The sequence below is a fragment of the Asparagus officinalis genome, chromosome 4, assembly GCF_001876935.1.
Source record: "Asparagus officinalis chromosome 4, Aspof.V1, whole genome shotgun sequence".
NCBI lineage: Eukaryota > Viridiplantae > Streptophyta > Magnoliopsida > Asparagales > Asparagaceae > Asparagus > Asparagus officinalis.
Window position 1 is genome coordinate 50,258,942 of NC_033797.1, and position 27,949 is coordinate 50,286,890.

Genomic DNA, 27,949 nt, shown 5'->3' on the forward strand with positions numbered 1-27,949 from the left:
ACATTCTCTTCGCTTCTGTTGTAATTTGATTCTTGATTTGTAATAAGTCATTCTTATCAATACAAATCCTCAGAGAACCATTTTACGCCCTACAAGTTCACCCCCGTGTTTCAGAAACAGAATCATGACGCTTACCATCGTACGGGTCTTGCACAGCAAATTCCTTCAACTAAGTTCATAATACCTTCGAATTGGATATAATGAACAACTTCTTTATGATAAGGAATCAATAGTACCCAAATCAAAATTAAGATCCAAAGTATTTTGAAAATTTGTTCCAATCAACCGTGAACTTTTAAAAACTTTATATGGGATTATGTAGACTGTCTAAAAATTATTACGGATAGCTGATACTTATGAAACACCAATGATGAAAGTTACAATCTGATGACTTTCACATCAACCGAGGAATGTTACAATTTGACGGCCTTCACAAAAATAGACAAGAGTTACAAATTGATGACTCTTATGTTTTCAAGAGCCAAATTCAAGGATTACAAGATGACGATTCTTGCAACACTCTAATAAAAGAGATTACAAATTGTTGATCTTTAAACCAAAACGTGAGGGTCATCCCCGCGTTTCAATCTCAAAACACGGGGCTCACCCCCGCGTCCCAAATGCCAAACACGGGGCTCACCCTCGTGTTCCAAGATTCAAACACGGGGCTCACCCCCACATTTCAGGCTCCAAACACGAAGCTCACAACCGTGGCTCATAGGCTAAAGCGAGGGTCGCTTCCAAATGCGAACCTCACATTTTGACTAATTCAAACACGTTTTGAATTGTTTCAAAACCGTTTTGCACGAAATGAGGGCATTAAACCCCATTATGGAGCGATTCAAGTGGTCAGCTACACCCCTTAAACCCTATAAATAGCTGTGTTTACAACTAAAAAAGGGTCGGAACTTGGTTGGAGCTATCTTAAGACTTTTGTGAAGGCTTTTATTAGAGAATTTCCTTGGCTTTCGAACCATTTTCGGTTGAAGAACTGTGAGTTCAGTTATTCTCTGATTTTAGCTAAAAAGGATCGATATTCTTTCTGAATTAACTCTTTTATATAGTTTTTAAACTCGTTAACTTTCTACGTGACCATTGAAGAAGTTTTGGGCTAATGGATCCCAACCTAATTGGGCTTAGGTAATTAAGTATGTAAATATTACTCTGGCTTAATTACTCAGTCAACTTAAGCTTTGTAAGATAGAACCACCTTGGAGCTTAAGAGAATTTTTTTTTTCATTTTTTACTTTTTTATTTTTAACTATATATATTTTCACATATATGTTTATACGATTATATGTATATATATCTTGAAAGAAATGTTTAGACTAAGAGGACTTCAAATATTATTTTTCACTCTAAGCTAAGCATGAAAAAAAGTTATTATTTTAATTATAAGTCTAATTTGGACTTTAATGAAGTATACATATATTATTTCTTTTTATTATTTTAATTATTTTAAATATTATTTTTTCGTAAGTTCTTCCCGATGTTAAGTCAAGAGGAATAGACAACGTTCTACGAAGCGAAGTGCTCGTATCGTCAACGAGGTACAAGATTCAAACTCTCATCGCCACCAAGGAGAACCTAGTTTTAAACAAAAGGAAAGATCTCCGTCGATCTTTCTCTCTTTTGTAAATCAGAAAACCGATAAAGGAGATTGTAATTTTTTTTCTAAGTTAGTTAGAGAGAGATTGCAAAGAGAGATTGTATTTAATTTTTTCCTAAATCAGTTAGGGAGATTAATACAAATTTGTCCTCGTTTCTTCTTTAAAATTTTCCCACAAACACCGTTATTCATTTAGTGTTTAATTCCGTAGATTAATCTCCATAAAATCTCTAACAAGTAGTATCAGAGACCTGGTTCGAGGTGTGCTTTGGGATGGAAAAGATGGCGAGTTTTGGCATAATGATGAAATTAGATGGTTCCAATTAGCAAGTATGGAAGTCCAAGATGGAAGATATTCTGTATTGTAAAGATTTACATGACCCTATTGAGGGAGATGAAGTCAAGCCAGAAAAGATGACTGATAAAGAAAGGGAGAAGCAACACAGGAAGGCGATCAGTTATATTCGGATGCGGATCGACATTAGTGTGTTTCATTATGTATCGGGTGAGACTAATCCAAAGTCTCTTTGGAAGAAGCTTGAGGATATCTACGAGCAGAAGATCACGGGAAACAAGGCATTTATTATGAGGCGGTTGGTGAACTTGAAATTTAAAGAAGGGAGCAACATAGCAGGGCACTTGAATGAGTTCAAGAGTTTGATTGATCAATTAGCTACTATAAAAATAACTATCGATGTTAAGCTACAGGCTTTATTGCTATTAGTTTTTTGTTGGATAATTAGGAGACACTGGTTGTGAAAGTCAGCAACGCAAGCTCCAGATATTGTGTTATCGATGAGTATGGTTACTAGTAGTTTATTCGAGGAAGTCTACCAGCACAGATAACTTACAGGCACTTATCACGGAGAACAGGAGCAGGAGTAGGTATAGGGACCAGTCCAGAGGTCGTGACAAATCCAAGGGTAGATCAAAGTTTAAAGGGAGAGGTTGTTTTTATTGTGGGAAGCCATGTCATATCAGAAAGAATTGTTGGGCATTAAAGAAAGAGCAAGCTGGGAACAAAGATGAAAAGAAAGATGAGAAAAAGAAAGCTGACAATGACACTACAGCTACTTTATTGGATACAGATGTTATTCTCATTTGTAGGGAAGAAGATTGTATGCACGTTACAAGTTAGAATTCTGAGTGGATAGTGGATACAGGAGCTACATGTCATGCTACATCTAATCGAGACATTTCCACATCGTATAAAGCAGGTGACTTTAGCAATGTGAAGATGGGCAAAACCAGCTACTCGAAGATTATGGGACTTAGCGATATACTCTTATAGACAGATACCAGATGCACATTAATTTTAAAGAATGTCCAGCATATTCTCAATTTGTGGCTCAACTTGATTTCGGGTCTTACTTTGGGCCGAATGAGATATGAAATTCAATTTGGTGGAGAAAATTTAAAATCACCAAAGGTTCTCTTGTGGTGGCTAGAGGAAGTATATGTTGCAATTGATATAAGGCTCAGGCAAAGGCTTCATATGATTCTTTAAGCATGGCTCAAGTCGGTGACACTCTTAGTTTGTGGCATAGGAGACTTGGGCACATGAGCAAGAAGGGGTTGCAGATATTGGTAAAGAAGTTTCTCAATATCAAACACCTTCATAGAGTTTCTTTTAGTAAGCCTTCTAAAAGAAAAGATAATATCCTGAATTTAATTTATTCTGATGTTTGTGATCCTATCAAGGTGGAGTCATTGGGTGACAATAAGTATTTTATCACATTTATTGATGATGCATCATGAAAGATGTGGGTCTTCTTGTTGAGGTAAAGGATCAAGTTTTTTCAGTCTTTCAACAGTTGCATGCCATGGTGGAGTGGCAGACAGGAAAGAAATTGAAGTGTTTGCACACTGATAATGGAGGAGAGTACACTTCCATTGAGTTTAGAGATTATTACTCCAAGCATGGTATTCGGCATCAGAGGATAGAACCCGGTAAACTGCAGCATAATTAAGTTGCAGAGAGGTACAACAGGACTATTGTAGAGAAAATCAGATGCATGTTGAAGATGACGAAGTTACCTAAGAGCTTATGGGCTGAACCTGTTCACACTGCATGCTACATAATCAATAGGTCTCTTTCAGTTCCTTTGGGTATTGATATTCTAGAGAGAGTTTGGTTCGGAAAAGATATTTCCTATTCTCATATGAAGGTGTTTGATTACAAGGCATTTGCACACATTCTGAAGGAGAAGAGAAAGAAGCTTGATGATAGAGCCGGTTCCTTGTATCTTCCTTGGTTATGGAGAAGATAAGTTTGACTACAAACTATGGGATCCAAAAAAGAGATGAACTATCAGATAAGCAGATGCGATTTTTTAGGAGGATCAAACTATAGCAGATCTCGGGAGAGCAGAGCAGTCAGAGAGTGTTACTAGTGAGATTCCAAATATGACACATATTTCGTCTCCAATACTGTTGCATCCTACAGATATAGAGCTGGTGCATGATGATGATTTTGATGATGATGATCAGATACCAGAGTCGGGAGACAGTGATCAGGATCACGAGCAGGAGGCTCCTCAGTAAGGAGAGCATCACCAGCAGCAGGAGTTTGAAGAGCCGCAACTTAGGAGATTAGCTAGAGAGTATCGACCATCCATGAGATATCCTCTTTCGGAGTATTCTTTGCTAACAGAAGAGGGAGATCTAGAAAGCTTTCAGGAGGCACATACTCATAAAGACAAGGACAGATGGTTCTAGGCTATGAAGGAAGAGATGAAGTCTCTTAAGAAGAATGATACTTATGAGTGGTGGATTTGCCAAAGGATAAAAAAGCTTTGAAGAACAAGTGGATGTTTAAGTTAAAGAATGATGGTTACAAAGAGATTCAGAAATACAAAGTCATATTAGTGGTGAAAGGCTTTGGTCAAAAAAATAACATTGATTTTAATGAGATTTTTTCACCAGTTGTGAAGATGACGTCCATTAGAGTTATCTTAGGTTAGCAGCTAGTTTAGACCTCGAGATTGAGCAGCTTGATGAGAAGACTGCATTCCTTCATGGTGATTTGAAGGAGGAGATCTACATGAAGCAACCTGAGGGTTTTGAAGTGAAAGAAAAATAACACATGGTTTGCAGGTTGAAGAAGGGCCTCTATGGTTTGAAGTTGGCACCCAGGTAGTGGTACAAGAAATTTGATTCTTTCATGTTGAGCCTGTTAGACCCTAATGCCATTAGGAAAGAACCCTAGAAGGGGGTGAATAGGGTTTATGCTAATCTAATCCGATTTAATGCTAATTAAAAACTTATTAACAAGTTATCCTAGCAAATATGATATGCAACAAGATATATATGCAAGGAAAAGTAAACTGAGCAAGAACAAACAATATAGTGGATGGAATAAACAAGATGCAATATGCGATATAAGATGAACACAAAAATAAGTGCGCCAAAGTAAACACAAACAAGCAATATGATCACGGAGTTCGGACCTTCCGTCCTACTCTCCTCTCCCCACTCCCGGGGAGAAATCCACTATCACATTGGGTTTTCAACGCTCACCCGAAAATGTTTATACCTCATACTCGGTTTTCTAGCTTACCAAAAACTTTACAATCAATAATCTTGCAATTCAACTCTACACCTTCTAAGTATTGGTCTCTAGCCCGTGTCTCCCTCAAGTTTTCGGATTTACAACCTCTCCCTAGGCTTTACTATCGACACCACTCCTCTTGGGACAACCCCGTCTCTCACCACACACTCCTCTCGGTGTATAAGTATATTACAAAGTGTATTCCACCATTAGGCTCAATACAACAAATGTTTGTTTACTACTATGGATAATAACACAATGAAAGCTCACTCTCTAAGTCACAAACCCACAACCTCAAATTATACTATGTGTGAAAATACAATAAGCTCAATAGGTTGTGTGTGAACAAAGAGTATAATCAAAACAAATCTAAACTCAAATAAATTCTAGCTTATATAAATAAAAATCAAATAATATAAAAAGCTAGATAAGAGTTTAGAAAAACTTCTCTAAAATGACAAGAATAGGAGAGATGAATTGAAGCCCAAACACCAAGAATTGATTTTCACTTCCTCTTGTGAAAATATCTTCATAAACCAAGCTTTAAGCAAACTAAACAAATGAACTTTTAAACACCATTAAAACTTGTTTTTAAACACACTTGGTAGTTGGAAATGTTAAATGCAATGGGGTATATATAGGATGGAAGAAACCAACCCCAAGAAAAACCCCAAAAACCCATAAAATATTAAAATAAACAAAAAACTGGAAATAGCTATTACTGTGCAACGGTCAGATTTATAAGTCGACTTGGTATAAGTCGACTTGATATAAAGTATAAGTCGACTTAGGAGATGAAAACAACAACTGGAAAATAATACATAAGTCGACTAATAAAAGACAATAAGTCGACTTCCCATAAGTCGACTTGCCATGACTGATAAGTCGACTTGGCAGAGGAAAATTTGATCATTCCAGAAGAGATCATAAGTCGACTTGTCAGGGTTTATAAGTCGACTTAAAAACATGCACAAACACTATTTATGCTAAAAATCTAATTTTTAAAGTGCCTTTAAAAATGACAAATAAATTTTAAAAAATATAAAACTTTGAGAAATATTTGTAAACATGATAATAAATATGTTACAAAAAAAATTTTTAGAATTGCACTTCTCAATTGTAAAATCTCATCATTTTTCAAAACTAGTCTAAAACATGAAAATGAACATACTTGAAATTTGACATTTTGACTAAACTATATTTTGAAACTTTATAAAATGATTATATGGACATAATAAAATATGTATATAATGATTATTAAGTCCATAAATTAGTAACTCAATATTTTCACAAAAATGCATGTTTTACAAACATTCAAAATAATAAACATGATTTCATTGAACTAAATGAACTTCATATTGATGAAATCATATATAAGCATATAAACATGAAACAAATATGTATTTTTTAATTATATTCATTTGTTTCATATTTAAACTTGAAAACTATAAAACCAAAACATGTGAATATATATAACTATATATATATATATATATATATATATATATATATAAACAAAAACATGTATGTGTATGTGATATTGAGCTTGAAGTATATATATATATATATATATATATATATATATATATATATATATAAACAAAAACGTGTATGTGTATGTGATATTGAGCTTGAAGTATCTAACACACATAATATAAAACCTAAACTATTTACCCAAGCAACTTAATCTTCAATGAGATCTTCTTGGTAAACTTGCAGATGAAGCTTGAACTTTGATCTTGACTTGAAATGTATTGCTTCACTCTGGTATTCCTCCAACCTCCATTGGATATGATCGTGAAAGCTCGATTCCATCCAACCTCCAACTTATTGTTTACCTAGAATAAATAAAAAAATATAAACACTAGACAAATAATATTAGTTATAAATTATTTGTTAAAACATCATCAAAACAAAAAGGCCAACAATATCTCCCTTTTTTATTATGACAAATAATTTACACAAAGAGTATATAAAATATACAATAAAGACACAATACTCATAAATATACTCACAATCTACTTGTTTCTCCCCCTTTGGCAATATCAAAAATGAGGGAAAATAGAAGAAAGAAGAGATTGATGGCTCCCCCTACCTATAAGCATTGTAAGTATAAAACAAAAATAGGAAAAAACTCTCCCTATCAAAATGTCTTATGGAATATATAAAGTGAATACTAAGGCAAACATATGAGCAAGCATAGAGGAAAATATACTAGGCAAAACTCACATAAAAAAAGACAATGAGGACACATATAAATATGTCATTATGAAAATAGTGTCTCATTATACAAACATAAAAATAATGTATAAATAGCTTTATAAAAACAAAAGAATGAAGAACATAAGAATCATGAAAAAAATTTCAAATGAAAACAAATCAAACAAATGAATTCATAAATCAAAATCTAAGTCAAAATTATTTTTTGTCATATTTGACAAGAAGGCAAGAGAGGCAACTATATCAAGCTCTTAAGCTTGTTCCAATCCATATAAAGATTTTTAGTACCCGGTAAACATAATTTGGGAAATAAACACTCAATAAACTCGGGGGTTGCTTAAACACAAACCTCTCATGACAATCAAAGCAAAAATCAAAACAAAAGAATTGTCCATAAAATTGTTTTAAAAAAAGTATGTTTTTCAAAACCAAGAAATGAAAAATAAAAAACAATAAGAATGTTGGTTTAAAAAAAAGATCAAACTTATTTTGGTACCCACTTACTCTTGGTACCTAAGAGTTTAGGGACATGACCCCTATCATTAAAGCTCAAAGCCCTAGGGTTATAGATTCATTTGGGCGCATTTAGTGCACTAGTTCGGTCATAGCAATAATTACTCAAATGACCCATCCGATTGTAATAAGTGCAATGAAAAGGGTACACTTACTTATGTTGACCATTTATTTGTGCACGTGGAACATTTGCAAACAAAAATGATTTCTTTAAGTCTTTTTGCAAATGTGAAACTCTTTTTAAATCAAAACAATATTTGGTCAAATGACCAAATCTACCATAATATTGCAAATGTGAAACTCTTTTTAAATCAAAACAATATTTGGTCAAATGACCAAATCTACCATAATAATCACACTTAAACACATGAGCATTTTAAATCAAAACAATATTTGGTCAAATGACCAAATCTACCATAATAATCACACTTAAACACATGAGCATGTTTATGATGAGCTTTGCGAGCATGTACTTGTGTGTGTGATGATAAAGTTTGATGGGATGCACAAATGTTAATGTTTTTGGATATTGTGTATTTTTGTGCATCATAACAAAATTTGGCAACATGGCCTTTTCGGCCGCAAATAAAACACTTAGAAATCTTGTTATACATGTGTGCATAGTGTGTAGGTTTCTTAGAAGAATTTTCCATAAGACTTTGCACACAAGGTCATAAGCTTTTTATTATTTGCAATGTATGTTTGAAGGGTTGAATCTGAAGATGATATGTGATTCTTAACAAGATTGAACTCATCATTTTGCATACAAGCATTGTTATTAGAAGTTGAACATATATAAGTATATGCAAAAGAAGTAACTTTATTTTTTATGTTCTCGACTTCTAATATTGTATTATCTTTCTCATGAGTTAAATTAGCAACGTTTGAAGTTAAAGCAATATGATCCAATTTTAATTTTTCATTATTTTCATTAAGGATCATATTTTCATTAGAAATAGTGCCAAACTTAGAAGCTAATAACTCATGATCGGATTTTTAATGCAACATGCTTGCTTTTTAGATCAATAAAATTATTATGCAACTTAGTGTAGGTATGCATTAACATATCATATGCACATGTGAGTACATTGATAGATAAATCATCATCATAATCGGACTCGCTTACCACACTAGGGTTATCATCTAGTGACCGGGTGCATGATGCTCCACTATCACTTGAAGTAGATTCCGCCACAACGCATCGAATCTCCTCCAAGTCTCCTTGATGTGCATCAAAAAGTTTTCATGTTGTGTAAGCACTATCAAAATGAGCAAGTTCAATAGAAATACATGGTTCAAAGGCATTAAACAAAAACTCTAACACTAACTTGTTCATTGTAAACATCCTTTTATCATGATTGCTCCACTTGGATTTCTCCAAAGTGGGCACAATATAAGCACTATCAATAACTTTCTATAAATTAATATTTTTTAGATTTAACAAATGTTTTAAATCTAAAACGCCATTAAGCATAAGGAAAATTTCTGTATTTAGGAGCAACACTAGGATCATAGTCTAAACAAGATGCACCATTCATATCCATAATTATAATTGTGTGTAAGCAAGATAAAAGCAATCAAAACTAGATTAGCACAATAAGATATTTTGGATCTTTAACTCAAGACGATTAAACCTTAAATCAAAGAGCACCAAGCTCTGATACCAATTGTTAGACCCTAAAACCATTAGGAAAGAACCCTAGAGGGGGGAGGGAGGGGAATATGGTTTATGCTAATCTAATTTGATTTAATACCAATTAAAAACTTATTAACAAGTTATCCTAGTAAATATGATATGCAACAAGATATATATGCAAGGATAAGTAAACTGAGCAAGGGCAAACAATATAGTGGATAGAATAAACAAGATGCAATAGGCGATATAAGATGAACACAAAAATAAGTGCGTTAAATCAAATACAAACAAGCAATATGATCACGGAGTTCAGACCTTCCGTCCTATGTCTCCGCTCACCACTCTCAGGGAGAAATCCACTATCACATCGGGTTTTCAACGCTCACCCAAAAATGTTTATACCTCACACTTGGTTTTCTAGCTCACCAAAAACTTTATAATAAACACTCTTGCAATCCCACTCTATACCATCTAAGTGTTGGTCTTTAGCTTGTATCTCACTCAAGTGCTAGGATTTACAACCTCTCTCTAGGCTTTACTATCGACGCCACTCCTCTTGGGATGACCACGTCTCTCACCACACCCTCCTCTCGGTGTACATGTGTATTACAAAGTGTATCCCACCATTAGACTCAATACAACAAATGTTTGTTCTCTACTATGGATGAGAACACAATGAAAGTTCGCTCTCTAAGTCATAAACCCATAACCCCAAATTATACTATATATACAAATACAATAAGCTCAATAAGTTGTGTGTGAAAAAAGAGTATAATCAAAATAAATCTAAACTCAAATAAATTCTAGCTTATGGAAATAAAAATCAAACAATATAAAAAGCTAGATAAGAGTAAATCTAAACTCAAATAAATTCTAGCTTATGGAAATAAAAATCAAACAATATAAAAAGCTAGATAAGAGTTTAGAAAAACTTCTCTAAAATGACAGAAATAAAAATCAAACAATATAAAAAGCTAGATAAGAGTTTAGAAAAACTTCTCTAAAATGACAAGAGTATGAGAGATGAATTGAAGCTCAAACACCAAGAATTGATCTCAATTTTCTTTTGTGAAAATATATTCACAAACTAAACTTTAAACAAGCTACACAAACAAATTTTTAAACACCCTTAAAACTTATTTTTAAACACTCTTGGTAGTTGGAAATGTTAAATACAATGGGGTATATATAGGGTGGAAGAAATCAGTCCAAGAAAATCCTAAAAACCCATAAAACATTAAAATAAATAAAAAAAAACTAGAAATAACCGTTACTGTACAATGGTCAGATTTATAAGTTGACTTATAAGTCGACTTAGTATAAGTCGACTTGATATAAAGTATAAGTCGACTTAAGAGATGAAAACAACAACTGAAAAACAAGACATAAGTCGACTTATAAAAGACTATAAATCAACTTGCCATAAGTCGACTTGCCATGACTGATAAGTCGACTTGGAAGAGAAAATTTTGATCATTCTATAACAGATCATAAGTCGACTTATCAGGGTTTATAAGTCGACTTGAAAATATGCACCTGTTCATGCTAAAAATTTAATTTTTAAAGTGCCTTTAAAAATAACAAATAAATTCTAAAAAAATATAAAACTTTAGGAAATAATTATAAACATGATAATAAATATGTTACAAAAAATTTAGAATTGCACTTCCCAATTGTAAAATCTCATCACTTTTCAAAACTAGTCCAAAACATAAAAATGAACATACTTGAAATTTGACATTTTGACTAAACCATGTTTTAAAACTTTATAAAATAATTATATAAACTTAATAAAAGATGTATACAATAATTATTAAGTCCATAAATCAATAACTCAATATTTTCACAAAAATGCATGTTTTGCAAACATTCAAAACAATAAATTTGATTTTATTGAACTAAATAAACTTCATATTGATGAAATCATAAATAAGCATATAAACATGAAACAAATATGTATTTTTCAATTATATTCATTTGTATCATATTTAAACTTGAAAACTATAAAACCAAAATATGTAAATATATATAACTATATATATAAAAACAAAAACGTGTATATGTGTATGTGATATTGAGCTTGAAGTATCTAACACACATAATATAAAATCTAAACTATTTACCCAAGCCACTTAATCTTCAATGAGCTCTTCTTGGTAAACTTACGGATGAAGCTTGAACTTGGATCTTGACTTAAAATGTATTGCTTCACTCCGGTATTCCTCCAACCTCTATTAGATATGATCGTGAAAGATCGATTCCATCGAACCTCCAACTCATTGTTTACCTAGAATAAATAAGAAAATACAAATACTAGACAAACAATATTAGTTATAGATTATTTTTAAACATCATCAAAACAAAAAGGTCAACAGAGTCATGGCTACCAGAGGACAATTACAGATTCGTGTATATATTTTAGGAGATTTTCAGACTCTAGCTTCATTATCCTTTTGTTTTATGTGGACGATATGTTGATTGTTGATCAGGATAGTTAGATAATCGGTAGACTGAAGAATGAGTTATTTAAATCTTTTGATATGAAGGATTTGGGCTCGGCACAACGGATTCTTGATGTGGATATTGCTCGTGACAGGAAAGCTAGAAAGTTATCGTTATCACAAGAGAAATATGTTGAACGACTACTTGAGAGATTCAACATAAAAGATGCCAAGTCAGTCAGTACTCCTCTTGCATGTCATTTGAAGCTTAGCAAAAAGTTTTATCCGACTACAGATGAGGAAAAGAGTGAGATGAAGAATATTCCTTACTCTTCAGTTGTAGGGAGTTTGATATATGTCATGGTTTGCACTCGGCCATATATAGCTCATGTAGTTGGCGTAGTGAGTATGTTTCTTTCTAATCTAGGAAAAGTTTATTGGGAAGGTGTAAAGTGGATCTTAAAATATTTGAAAGGCAGTTCAAGATTGTGTTTGAGCTTTGGAGATTCGAAGGTAGTATTACATGATTTTGTAGATGTGGATATCTCAGGTGATCTCGATCACATGAAGTCTACCTCAGGTTGGTTATTCACTTTTGCAGGGGGAGCAGTATCTTGACAGTTCAGGTTGTAGAAGTGTGTTGCTTTATCTGCAACAGAGGCGAAATATATTGCAGCTACAGAAGTCGGTAAGGAGATAAGTTGGATGAGAAGATTTCTACAAGAGTTAGGCTTGCAGCAGAACAATTATCAAATCTTCATTGATAGTCAAAGTGCTCTTGATTTGAACAAGAGTTCTACATTCCACTCCAGGACGAAACTCATTGATGTGAACTATCATTGGCTTAGAGAAGCAGTTGAGAAAGAGGAGCTGAAGCTACAGAAGATTCACACAGATAAAAATCCAATAGGTTTTTTAACGAAGATCATTTCCTAAGAGAAGACCGAGTTGTGTTAACAATTGGCCGGCATGAACTCCCGTTGAGGAGTTACAGATTTGCATACCCCCTCGTTGGGCTGGAGGGGGAGATTGTTGTGGGTTCAGCCCAAGATAAGGGCCACATGATGTTCACATGAATTAAAACTCTATCTAGAAGAGGATTTAGATGATCTATTTAAAATAGGAATAGGTTTGGAGAATTCTATATATGAGAAACCTGTATTTTTTTTTGTGCTACAGTGTTGGCTACAATACCATGAACGGTACCGTGAGGGAAAAAAGGAGAGAGAGAAAAGTTTAGATTCCGGATAGCTCGGTTGTCCGATTGCAGTGATTCAAAAGCCATTGTCTTCAGAACGACGATACCGTCGAGGGTACGGTACTAGTTTCTCCATGGGTATTGGAGATTTTTGGTAAGACGGGTTTTGATGCCCTAAAGGTAACACTGTATTTGTCTCTTGTGATTTAATCATCAAGTTCAGGTGTAACTTGGAGAGATTACACTCTTGATTCATAGTAAAATATTTCTCTCTAGATTGCCCCGTAGACGTAGGCACGATTTGCCGAACCACGTTAAATCTTGGTGTTTGCTTGTTTGTAGTATTTTTATTTGTGCCGTTATTCGTTTAGTGTTTAATTCCGCAGATTAATCTTCATAAAATCTCTAATAAATCTATTCAACAATGATCATGATCCAAGAAATCACAAGACTCCCGAAATAAAAATAAGATGACAAACTAACTACCCATAGCAAAGGAGATTTATTATGAGACTGGTAATTTTCTTCAAATCCATCACCAATAGTATTTTAAGCAGCACTGCTAGAATTTAGTGAACGAGAGAAGGTTGGTTGTTGTGCGGATCTCAGGGTCTCGGACGCGATAGGATCCCGGGACTAGATTCCAGATAAATGGTTCTGACCCGATCGCTCTGAGCCGAATCTTCTCTTGATAGACCTGACTGAGCGAGCATGGTCATTGTCAAGGAGATACTCTCCTCTAGTGATATGCAACGGAGAGGTCAATACTTTTGATCACAGTTATTGTTTGTATAGTACTGGATGATTGTGATTCATCCTAAACTTAATACTCACCGGACTTCATAAATACTCATTCTCAATTTGCTCTAATACGAATCATAAATATCCATTTCAATTGTGATAAAATAATAAATCTCTTTACCATTTCTTTTTGATAGCGAACAGGATAAAGATCCTATCAATTAGTCGGGTTAGGTGTTCATTCGCAGAATTCTTGGGTGAGGAGATCGAGGATTTCGGATACGTAATATTCTACGTGACCCCATTAATTTGATTATGAGTCCTTATTTGCAAGCGTTGTGAAAATCAAACTGAAAATTAAGAATTCGGAAAAATCCAATAACAACTTGCATATCCAGCAACCAACTTTGGTTAACATAGAAATCTTATTGGGGGCAGATTCGTCGCTCCACTCTGATTTTTAGATTTTATTATTCTGAATAATTGCCGAGAATCCAAGATTAGCGTTGGGTGGAAGTTGATACTAGAACAATATTTTCACACTGTTTTCTAATAATAGACGATTAGCTTTATGTCATATGATTTGGACGTTACGGTAGACAAAGAAATTAAAGTAGTCCATTAGAAAACTATAACCTTTAATATAAGTCTCTTATTCTCATGTGGAGCATATGATCTTCTACTTTCTTGTTGGGCAGGTGATGCTTTATTCATGCACTTGTTTTTCTATCATTCTGCTCATGTGAAGCACAAGGATAGTCTGTGTCAACGTGATTGTACATTTCCAAAGTGCTAGCATAAAATATAAGCAACAATATGCTTGCTTACAGTATTTTGAATTACTCAAGCAATAATTTAACTCAATATGGGGAACCACTTTTTATTTATAATTTACGCTACATTTGAAAATTTTGGTTCACCCACCTAATTAGGAGATATAATATTTTAAGAGGCATTCACACATACAAAAGCTTGGTCCCCTAGTAGCAGGTTGCGGGGTCACATACGCTGATACACACTAGGGGTTGTTGGATGTCATTTACACAATTTAGTAATGCATAGACTCAGCTGAGAAAACAGTGAAAGCTCTTATCAATTAGACTTCTTATAGAAGGCAGAACAAAGAGCATCTACAGTAACCTTAATATCATAATCCATTATATTCAACTTTTTCATTCAAAACATCAGAAATACAGGGAAATCAAACTAAAACCCTCAGTCACATCTCCCGCCTACAATTTGGGCTCTTAAATAGAATATTATATACAATATAGTAACAGGTATCTATCACCTCAGATGCCTTTCATTTCATTGTGTAGTTGAGTTTCAAATATTACAATTGTGCCTTCAATCAATGTATTCTCCCTCCAAATTCCCACCAACAAACACTTCCATTTTAAAGTCTAAAATAGAATTATTTTTAAGAAATCCGGTCCTTGAGAACACCATTTGCCTAATTTCTTCTTTTTCCATTGTCAATTTAAAGGTTAGTGCTAATCAAATACAGTTGATTATTAATCCATGCTTTAGTTCTAATCAATGTCATATCATGAGGCTAAATTATGTTAATCAATGCTTTATTGCAATATATTCCTTGCTTTTTTCAAACTTCTCAATAATTCGCACACAACAAATCAGGTAAAAAATGGCACTGATTCTAAATCTTAGCCTCTTTCTGCTATTTTCTTTGGGCACTAAGCAATTACATGTCAAAGCACTTCTGAAATTTTCTGAATGCAGAAATTTTTTACTCTCAAAAGACAAGCTCAAAAAGCTAAAGTATTTATGAGTCTCAAAGAAAAACTCACAATATTTTCAAGCATTTCTGAAATTATTTGCTACAATTTCATTGAGCCAGAAAATTAACGTATATTAAAGAAATTGACTTATAGTTCCATTTTTTCTACATAGTACACATATTGACATCCACTTATAGTTGCACTTAATTTTTATGGAGTTATAGGTTATGAAAGTTGCAAAATTGAAATACTTAATCACATCGTCACTGTAGCAAAAAATTTGTGGGGGTGAAAAGAATTGCTTGATTTTTCCTTCTCTGTTTGTAGTTACTTGGTTTAGATTAGAAATTTAATTAAATATAAGAAGATGGTAGTTGAACTTTAAGTAAAACAACCTTTATCATGATATTTCTAAGCTTTCCCTATTTTACTATTTCCATAGAAGGTTAGGTTGGAAGAGTTGTAGACTATTCATTGCATGTACTATTGTACTTAAACGTGATTAAATCATAGAGATTAAACATCAATAAGAACGAAAACTATACTTGAATCCATTGTGTGGATCTGAAGTAGGGTTTTGATGATCTTCTAATCTTAGGATTTCTCCTTATGTATCTCTTTTGATGGGGATAAGAGAATAGAGAATGTGTTAACCCTAGATTAAGGACCATAACCCCATATTTATAGGTATTGTACCTTTATAATTTAGCCCCTTATTAAATTATAATTACAACCTGGTATCTGCACATTTAGCCCATGATTTATTTAAATACCCATTGACCCAATTACCTGATTGATCACTCTATGTGGGTCAACTGTAAAGATAGCAACACACGCTGAAATAACATATATGCCCATAAATAGATTTAATAGATTTAAATCCAATAATCTCCCACTTGGGCACCATATGTTTTCTTAAAGTGTGTATAAACTTATGAGCTTAAAAGTTGCTATCACTAAAAAATGTATTTTCAAACAATCTCGTCCATTGAGTATATCAATATAGGATCAAAGCGGCATTCATTACATTTATCATGACTAGACCCATTAATTGTCACATATACCAATACAATCAAACGATATAGATCAATCATCAACGCGCAACATGAAAATTACATGCAATGTGATCAGTACATACCTATTTTTAACTGGTCCTACCTTAAACTTTAGTGAGGTCAACCTCAACATAATGTACCAGAGTGTATGAACTGAATACTTTATTCTGATCAGACAATACAACCTAACATAAAGCACCACAATCACAAACTCCCACTAAATCATGATATCCTCAAATAATATCACACTCATATGAGTAGTGTGCTCATGAAAGACCTTAGGTGGCAATCTTATGTTTTGATGATGTTCTTACAACCACCATTATCGGTACTAATGGCTTATTGAGTGTAAATGTAGTAAAATCATTTGTCAAGCTCGTTAGTGCCATTAACGGAGGATGGATGGAATATACGCTACAACGAAGATATCCAAAGGAGGAGGAGGCCAAGAGATGAAGCAATGTTATTTCAAGAACGACAAATTCAATCAAAAGCTTCATCCAATTCAAGCTATATCAAAGCTCAAGTATATTGCTCTTTATATGAGGATATTAGCTTTCTTTTATTTTTTCTCTCTAGTGCTAGAATGTAGGCAAAGAGTTACTGAGTTTACTTGAAGCTATTGGGAATCACACACACGTTTTTAGACTTGTGTTTTTAAGCGTTTTTCACAAAACATTATTTTTCACAAGTATGAGTACCTATCTGCAAAATTCTTTTTCCAAGCAGTTTGTTTTTAGTATTAAAAATATTTTACAAAGTTTCAGAATTTTCAGAGGTCAAATAAATATTTTGGAAATATTTCAACTTGGTCAAATAACCTGATTTCAGAATATGTCAGAAATCGGTCGACTGATCCGGTCGACCGATCCGATGACCTTTCTTTACTATGTCTCCAGAATGTCGTCGGTCGACCGATACGGTCGACCGAATTTCTCAACCCTTAATCGGTCGACCGTGCCGGTCGACCGATGAGTCTCTGGATGTTTTGTCAAAACTCTTTAGCTGCCGGCGCGATGAGTCTCTGGATGTTTTGTCAAAACTCCTTAGCTGCTGGCGGTCGACCGATTTTTTCGGTCGGTCGACCGAAGGTATTTTTCGGTCGACCGATATTTTCTTCGGTCAACCGATTTTTGCCTCTGTTCAGCCGCGACTTTTTTTAAAACGGTCGTTTGCCTCGAACCCTGTGCTTTCACTTGTTAGTGATTGGCACAGTCTGTGATGAGGGTCTGAAGAAGAGATTATTATCTCATTTGGGTAGATTTGTTTTTGTTTTAAAATGATTTAAACTTTCCTATAAAATCCCCAGACCTCTTCTTCTTCCTCTAAGCCCTAACGTTTGAAAACCAGAGAGCTTTTTCTGTTTCCTGAGAAAATTTTCAAAACTCTGTTTTTCTCCTTGTTTCAAGTGTGTTTCACTTCCCAGCTTCAGTACTCTTCTCTTTGCTATAGGGGCTTGTGTAAAGAGAGGTTCTTGCTTGCTTTTTCTTCTGCTGCTGTGTGGTTGAGATCTGTGGAGATCTACTGTGAGGGAGTGTGATCTGTGAGATCAAACTGTGTAGTGAGAGAGAGATCTTGTGGGATCGCTGTGTAGACGAAGTTCCGGCTTCCAAACCGGATGTGTTAGTGGATTTCTCCTCGAGAGTGGGGAGCGGGGACGTAGGTCAGCGGGCCGAACCTCGTTAACACATCGCGCGTCAAGGATAACGATTCCTAACTCTATCTCTTTCTATTTGATTGCACTTCTGTTTTGTGGTTTGCTTGTGCTGAGTTTTAAATTGCATATTAGAGCCTCTTGACCCTAATCACCCCCCCTCTAGGGTCCAACAATTGGTATCAGAGCTTGGTCTCTATATCAGTTTTTGGTTTAACAACCTTAGAGAAAAGATCTAATGGAGGCCTCTTTGAATATGCATATGCTAGAAGGACAATCCACAACTAGACCACCTCTCTTCACCGGCACTAATTTTGCTTATTGGAAGGCTAGGATGAGAATTTACCTTCGTTGCATAGACCTTGACATTCTAGAGCTCATAGAAGAGAAATATGAAGAAAAGTCCAAAGTCGGGAACATGACCGATGGAGAAAGGCACCTAGCTAATCTCAACGCTAAGGCTATGAACGCCTTAATTTGTGGTCTTTCCCCTAATGAATATAATAGAGTTTCCACGTGTGCAACCGCATACGAAATTTGGGTAAAATTATGTGTCACACATGAAGGAACCCCCCAAGTTAAGGAATCTAAGATTAGTGGACTTATGCATGATTATGAGCTATTTAAAATGCTTCCAAATGAATCCATTGATGCTATGTTTTCTCGTTTTACTAATATCATCAATGAATTACATGGTCTAGATAAGCAATTATCCATTCAAGAGATGAATTACAAGATACTTCGCTCCTTGACTCCGACATGGGAACCCAAGGCTACGGCCATTGAGGAAGCTCATGACCTCACTACCTTAGCTCTTGATAGCCTCATCGGAAAGCTCAAAGTGCATGAGAAGAAGCTCAAGGGGAAGGAAAAGGAGGAAGTGTCATCACGCGAAGTTGAGGAGCCGTCACCAAAATTGAAGACCATAGCTCTCAAGGGAGCTAGTGACAACTCATCTTCGTCGTCGGAGAGTGAAGTTGATTTTTCTAGAGAAGTGGCTCATCTCTCTAGAAGAATCTCTAGACTTATCAAAATGAACAAAAAATTTAATCCCCGATCTAACAACAAGTTTTCATCTCGTGTAGGAAAATGCTTTGAATGCAACGAACCGGGTCACATCGCTAAGGATTGCCCCAAGCTCAAGGAAAAGTACATGAAGTACAAAAAGAAGAAGGCTATGTATGCCGGATGGGAAGAATCCGAACCAAGTGACTCGGATAGTGATGAAGAAGGAGCCAAATTTGCTCTTCATGACCCAAATGTTTGTTTCATGGCAAATGAACAAGAGGTAATATCCGAGGCCGAAAGTGAATCTTTCTATATGCAATGTGACATAGCTATGGCATTAGAAGAGTTGAACTTTGAATTTAAAAGAATGTCTAGTTAGAATTTGAAAAAAAATTTGTGAAGCAAAATTCTAGAGGAAGGCGAGATCTACAACTTTTGTGAAGGAATTTCGTACGAATCAACCGTTTGAGAGATCAAAACCTCTTCTAAAGGCAAGTTCGTCTCTTTCCAATCTCATCCGAGTTAGAATTTGAAAAAAAATTTGTGAAGCAAAATTCTAGAGGAAGGCGAGATCTACAACTTTTGTGAAGGAATTTCGTACGAATCAACCGTTTGAGAGATCAAAACCTCTTCTAAAGGCAAGTTCGTCTCTTTCCAATCTCATCCGAATTAATTTTAATTTTGATGGATTAAACCCTAAATTGATAAATAGAACTTTAGATCAAATCCCTAAATCAAGAAAAGACATGATCTAGATGATTAAAACGCAAAAGTCACTGTTCACCATCGGAATTGTTGTTAAACGATCGAGACTTGTTAGTTGTGCACATTCGCCGCTCGGTCGACTAATGAGATATCAATCGACTGATCGAATGTCAGTCGATTGATCCTCAAGGGGATCGACTGATCTGGTGTTGTTCTGCATATGTTGGTCTTCCATGCACGTTTGATCGTAAACACGAAGTACGAGCTGCACGTCGATACACATGCGTGACCATGTGAGTCTACATTTTGGGTTTGAGCACGCACGGGCCTTTGGGAGTGCGTAGTCTAATAATTTGTGTTTGTCACGATAGGGAGTGACGATTGTTTCGATTTACAATAGTTTTGAATGCTTGAGTGCGTTAGTCCATGCATCGCATGAGAACGCGGGTGACTACACTCTTAGTGCATTAGTCTGTGCACCGCAAGAGATTACGGGCGACTACACTCCGTGGTGCATCTTTGTTTAGGTGGTTGAGTGCGTTTGTCCGTGCACCGCATAATATTGCAGGCGACAGCACTCCGAGTGCGTTAGTCCATGAGTCGTATGAACTATGAAGACTACACTCTACATCTTTGGGACGCCTAGGACTCAGGCGAGTACTGTTTGTGGACGTAGTCCAACATTGTGGCATTCGTATGTGACAGTACACACTTTTAACGAGGATTTCACAGGGTTGTATATTTATTTCCGTGCCACTACCCGAGGGTAGTGTGAGATACTATGATTGACATGCATGGCATGTCCTGGATGAGATGTTGATGATGTATTTCTGTATTACTTGTTCATAGGATTTTGAGTTGATATTTAGCGACTCACAATTTGAGATACATCTAATACTATTATAAAAGTGTGTTGCCATATTAAAACATTTCTTTCGAAAATACCCTCCAAGTCTTGCTAAAACACATACATGCATACATAAAAACACATATATGAATACATAAAACACATACATACATAAACCATACCGCTTTAAATCTTTTTCATAAGCACCAATTAAATTAAATGTAATAAATACACCTCCAATTCGTATTCACTGCCATTAGAAAATTAATTCAATTAAACTCCTTATCTCTTATTATATAATAATAACTCAATATAATAATATCTATTAACATGTACTAAAGAAATGATAATAAAAAATAAATATTTATAATTAGATTAATAGGAATATTAAACATTTAATGTTAATAAACAATAAATACTTAGCAATATGTTAACAATTATTATAATATATCAAGTATATCATGCGTAAGCGTAAAATTCCTAAGGCAACAAGGTGTTCGGATTCTTTTGCAGACATTTACTCTGTAATCAATAGATATGGATGTGTGTTATAATTCTTTCAGTTTATAACAACTTATTGTTAAAAATAATAAATACATACATGTTTTTCCAGTAACATGCAAACCGAATAAAGATGCATAATATAACGCACGTATTGATATTTCAGTTTATAACAACTTATTTGTCAAAAGGGGGCAAGATGTTCGAGATTCTTATACTAAAATTAAGATTTTCAAGCAACGTACCATGAAGTTTAATTAATTCACCCAATAGGTAAAATTTATCCTTTTTCTTGAGTGAAGGTTTATTAGAAAAAAAAATCTCATTTCTTGGTTTAGATTATTGGAATCCAGTAAATAAGTTTAATTTTATCGATAAATGGGTGCGCTGCTGAAAAAGTGAGGTCAGAAGGAAGGCACTAGCTTTGGAGGTATCCAAGCGGGTCAAAATCTTTAATTCTTCATTCTCTATTTTTATGTATTTTTTCTTTCATTTCTTGCCACATATCAATGTATGTGTATTTTTATGTATACACATATGTCAATATATAGTACGTAGAAGCTAGAAAGAGACTACTAACGATTCCCAGCTTTCTAAGTGAGGGAATCTGAATTCTCTCCAGGATGATAATTAGAGTAGAGGTTTGACTCCTCTCCAATTAGGGGGATCTGGATTTTCTCCAATAATCTCAATATTTATCATATATTTGGATTTCAATGGATGAGATTACGGCACGTAGGTTTTCTGCTATTGTTTTGAAAACCACTTTTCTATTAAAATCCCCTATTGTGAAAACCAATATGACAATAGTGCAAAAGAAAAAACATTAATTAAAACAAAAGTTCCAATTTATACAACTTATGCCTAAGATATTACCTTAAAATACATAATTGTTAATTTCTACAAATGATGCCTATGATCGGCCCTTGAATTAAAACGAAAGTTAATGACTCGAATAATTGGATCCTCTCTAATTACCACCAAATTAGAGATGAACTAAATTCGAAGTGAGGACAACGTCCATTTTATGGTGAGTTTTTTACTTTTTTTTAATAAAAATTATTGCAAATTATTTATTAGTTTTAAATTAGTTCTTATTTTTGTTTCCTGAGATGGTTTTATATGACCGAATAACTGAGATTTTTCTAAATTTTTCCAACTTCCCCTAAATTAACTATTGCTCGGAATTCTTTAAATGGGTTTTGATATAGGTTATGGTGCACTTTTAAAGTTTATGGAGGGCGAATGGGGAATCTTATAAATGTTACTAGGGCTTATATGCAATTTATAAATTTATGGGGGTGCAACAACAACTCAACTCAAGAATCTAAATTCGCCCATGGTTTCACATATCGTGCACATATAGACCCTCAGTTGTATCTAGATTCACTTAAATACCCTGAAGTTTCTATAAATTGTAATTTTAGTACTGATTCTAGAGCCATCGGTGCTTAGGGGTAATAATGCTCGAGTGATGCATAGTTATAAGAAGTTACATGCTGAAGGAAATGAAGTCTAAAGAGGATATTGGCGTCCTTGGGCTACGTATTTTGCTTGATTTGTCGGTGATTGTGTAGAGGCTTAACACTACTTGATTCGTTAGTGGTGTGAAGTAATTTGGGGCTCTCATCAGGTACCCTCGGTCATGCAAACATGATAATTCTCCCTCAAAAACTCTCATGCAATGCTAATTTTAATACACTTTAACTCTTACTATTTGTTAAATTTACTATTAAACCTATCAAAATATTTAAAATCAATTAAGCCTTTTTATATTTGTGGTTCATTTGTAGTTATCTTTATGAGTGAACAATCTAATATATATTTATACATGACAAGGATAACAATTTTAATTATCCGTTGTGTTAGATAAGTTCTTATATAATTAAAAAATTTAGAACAACAAACAAATACAATTTCATGTGCAACGCACGTGCACTATACTAGTGGTATATACATGAGGGTTTTCTTGTTTGGATTATTCGCTCGATGTACTCATCTCGTGTTGTGGGTTTCTAAATCTTAACTCCTCTTAGTACAGGGTGTATAATTTATATATTACGTGCTATGACTAGTATTGGCGGTAGAGATGTTCTTGCTAGCGCTCTAACGCTCGTTGATTCCATCTTTTTCAGGTAGCGGGTCAGGGATCTGGAAAGCCGCAAATTGACAGAGACTCGGCATAGTTTATCGTCATTTATAGGTAACTAGTTAGTGCTGCACATTAGACTATTTATGATTTTAATCTTTTAGAGATGTATTTTACTTTGGAGGCTAAGTGTCTATGTACTATTCAGTTGACTCTTATGCGTTAGAGACTCATTGTTCTTATTTCAGTTTATCAGATGTATTTTTCTTTCTTATGTTGGGACATAATTACAGTTACTATTGAATATCTCTTCTCTACATTATGTTCATTGTAGTCTCATCTTTATTATATCTGCTTGTACCCTAACTTCTTTGCATTTGACATCTGCTAGAATGATATTAATGGTGACAGTGAAACGTGTTTATGCACAGTGTTGGGTGCATGGCCGGTTTGACATCTTTGGGTTCACTTTGGACTGCAGTCATGTGTGAAAACAGGGGCGTCACAGCATATACAATAAAAGGAGTTTATTCTTGCTTTAATAAAATGGCGAAACCCTATTAAAGATAAAACCCTGAAACATAATTCTAAAGAATAGCATGACCTTTGATAATTAGTTCAGTATGAATTGACAAATTATTGAATAAATAAACCTGTATTTCTTTTATAAGGAACAAAACAACTATATTCGTCCTACTCATAGTGTGCCACAAAGCCACTCAATAAAATTTAACATCAGATGAATGATGAACATGTAAGAAATATTTGCCCAACGAATGTGAACATATACACTGAGTGTACCTGTTGAAAATGGCAGTGTTATTTCATCTGTCTTCTCAACCTTTGATGACGCTAGAGATGATAGCCAACACTAAATTTCATTTATCCATCTCATCTTGAGTGCTGATCAAGAAAATTTCCATCAGTAACTTAATCAAAAACTTGGAGAATAGTTATGACTATAAAACAAGTCCGAATAATTCAGCAACTTTCCGATAAGTGTTTCAGTAGTGCGATCATACCTTCATGACCTTTGCTCACCATTTTTCGAACATTCAATACGTATCATGAAGAATTCAGTCAAGATTATTAAATGACGATTAGTTGTGTCACTGTAATTTGAGGCAATCACCAATAATCCCCACAAGAACAACTCCCCTCCCTGAAACAATGATATCTATGTGCATCCCTCACTGTAATCTCCCTCCCTGTTATCCTGGAAATAAACTTAATCGCAGTGTGGCAATCACCACATATCCTAAGGTTCTTCACAACCAATATCGGTTCCCCATCTCGAGTACTAATCAACCCAAAAGCGACCGCAAGCTTCTCGCTATGATGCTCTAGTCTCAGCTCCCCCTCTCTAGAATCATCCTTGGCCATTGCCCACCTAAGATCAGGCACATACCCGGCTGCCTTCATTTTCTCCACAATCTCCTCCAAGAACATATAAACCTCCTTTATCTTTGGGTGAGAAACATCATCAGCAACAAATATGTGGACCTTTCTATTCAATTCGATCCAACTACATCCAGGTTTTTTCTGTACTCCTCTGTCTTTCATCAGCTTTCTAACTGAAGCAACCTCATCCCATTTCCCTTTTGTGGCATACAAATTTGAGAGCATTGCATATGCAGCAGCATTTGAGGGTTCAAGCTTGAGAAGCTCCTCTGCTGCCTTAGCACCCAATTTGAGATTACCATGAGTCCTACATGCACCGAGCAATGCAGCCCAACCGATTGTATCTAGGTCAAACGGCATTGAGTTGATCAGCTCCTCAGCTTCCAGAAACATCCCAGCACGAGCTAGGAGATCAATAGCACAAGAATAATGTTCCTCCTCCGGCTCAATGCCATATATATTTTTCATTGAATTGAAGTAGCCCAAGCCTTCGTCGATTCGCCCAGTGTGGGCACAAGCTGAGAGCACCGAGATGAATGTGATGCTTGTAGGAGAGTTCTTCAATTCAAGCATTTCTTGAAACAGATCCAATGCTTCATTTCCAAGCCCATGCTGAGCATAACCAGCAATCATAGAATTGAATGAGACAGTGTTACGCTCTGGCATCCTACTGAAGATCTTCTCAGCATCATTGAGTTTTCCACACTTTGAGTACATAGAAATCAAAGCATTGTTAACTGCTATCAGACTGCTAGGGAACTTTGTCTTCATTGCTAAATTGTGCAATTGTTGTCCTTGTGATGGAGATGAGAGGTTCGAGCATGCACTGATGGCACAAACAAAAGTGCAATCATCAGGTTTAAACCCAGCTCGTTGCATCTGTATAAAGCAATGAAGACCCTCCTCAGAGAATTCACCATTTAAAGAGTAGCCCGAGATCATTGTATTCCAAACGACCAAATCTGGTTCGTTTACTTCTTCAAACACCTTCTTAGCATTGAGAATTTCACGAGATTTGGAGTAGAGATCGATTAAACTGCTGCCTACATGAGAATTGCGCTCAAACGAGGTTTTGATTAGTTGGGCATGGAACTGGGCACCACCCCTTATATCTTTCACACTCGTAAATGCTGTCAACAAACTCGCTAGGGTGAACATGTCAATGTCAAAGCCGCTATGGACCATTTCCTGGAAGAACAAGCATAAACTAAACAAACAATTTGACAGATTTCAACATGAAGAAATGATGAAACCTACCAAAACTCATTCCACATTAAGATGAAAGGTTCTTTGAGGTCTAAAAACATTTATCAACGACTGTAACTGTAGAAAATATGAGTAATGGATTGTCTAGATTCGATATACCACTATATTGGACATGTCCGAAAATTTGCACTTAGGGGCTCGATCTACAACAATACAACTGCGGGGGTTCTAACCTGCAAGTAACCCTTAAAAATAAGTGAAATGGGAAAAATTTTCATTTCTTCCATGAGTACCTGAAACAAGCTCAAAGCCTTCAATCCTTCACGATGCTGCCCGTAAGCCACAATCATACAATTCCAAGAAACTCCATCTCTCTTCTCATTGCCCATCCCTTCAAACACTCTCTCAGCCTCCATCAACATTCCCATTTTGCTATAAGAGCTCATTAACACGTTCCCAACAGACACATACACATCCAAACCTGAAACCATCACCAACCCATGAAATTGCTCGACCCCACTGCCATTCAAACTCGATATCACTGATGACAACGTGAACCCATCACAATCCAAATCCCTTTTCCTCATTTCATTGAACAAATCAACCGCATTGTCGCTCCAACCACCGACCGCAAAAGCAGAGAGAAGGGTGTTGTAGGAGACAACATCAGGGTCCGGGATTCGACGAAAGAGAGCGGTCAAAGAATCTCCTGAGGTGGAGAGGCGAGCATGGGCGTTGAGGAGGACGTTGTAGGAAAAAACATTTGGGTGGGGGATTTCGTCGAACAGTTGGTTGGCGAGAGAGAGGGAGTTGCAATTGGAGTAGAGGAGGACGAAGTGGTTGGAGACGTAGGTGGACTGGGGAACGAAGGACTTGATGTAGAGGGCGTGCAGGGCAGCGCCGGAGACGAGGTTGCGGCCGGAGATGCAGGATTTTAGGAGGGCGCGGAATGTTTGGAGGGGGCTATTAATGAGAGGGAATTGATTCATTTGAATCCGCACTTGTGGTGTTAAAAAGGTTTTTGTTCTTTTATCGGTGACCGTCTTTTAATTCACAAAACCCTCGTCAACTTTTGGGTGTGTATCATGTAACCCTTCTAAATTTTGTTTAGCTCACATAAATCTCTAGTCTTTGGAGTGTTTCACAAGAGGCCCCTTTAATTGTGAACTTTTGATCAAACTCGGTACATATACTTTTGCAAATAACCAACATTTTTTTGAGAGAATAAAAAACCCGAAATTTAGGGGAAGAGGTATGTGATAAATGACAGTTTTTTTCCCCTTTCTTTTTTTCTAAGTTAAACGCAAGGTGGTCAAGCGAGATAAAGGTTAAAGGTCAAGAGCTATTATGAAACACCCCCAAAGTTCAAGTAATGTGGCACAAACAAAGTTCATGGGGGTAATATACAATAGACCCCTAAGATCAGGAGGTTTATGTGAAAATATTCTTTTTCTTTTTTACTAGGAAAATTATGTTTGACCAACTAGTGTTTGAAGTCGTTTCTTTGACAGCCCAATAGCTTTGATTTTAGGAGGGTGCAAAAAGTAATGAGGGCGATGGTGATCAGGGGGACAGTTGGGTTCATTTGAACGCAGGCTATGGTTGTCCAAGGAGCTTTTTCTTTCATCTATGACTTTATATTGAAATTCTCTTAGCCCCACTGCTATATGAGTTGTTTCTTGTGCACCCTAGAGCTTTTCATGGGTAGAAGGCTAAAGTTTGATAAAAATGTGAAGATTGCTTGCCAATAGATAAAAGTGGAAAGGTTGTTACACATGGATGGAGAAATTAATTTTAGACCAAAATCATGGGACTAATTATGAGACATGTGAGGTG

General features: G+C 35.3%; 1 protein-coding gene across 1 annotated transcript; it reads right to left on the bottom strand.

The window, feature by feature from the left end:
- On the bottom strand, positions 24,538-27,422 carry LOC109837430 (pentatricopeptide repeat-containing protein At3g49710). The gene is made up of 2 exons (XM_020405665.1): positions 26,407-27,422; positions 24,538-26,095 (listed from the first exon to the last, which is right to left on the bottom strand). The coding sequence occupies exons 1-2, from the start codon at positions 27,100-27,102 to the stop codon at positions 24,635-24,637; spliced, it is 2,157 nt and encodes a 718-aa protein (XP_020261254.1). The 5' UTR covers positions 27,103-27,422; the 3' UTR covers positions 24,538-24,634.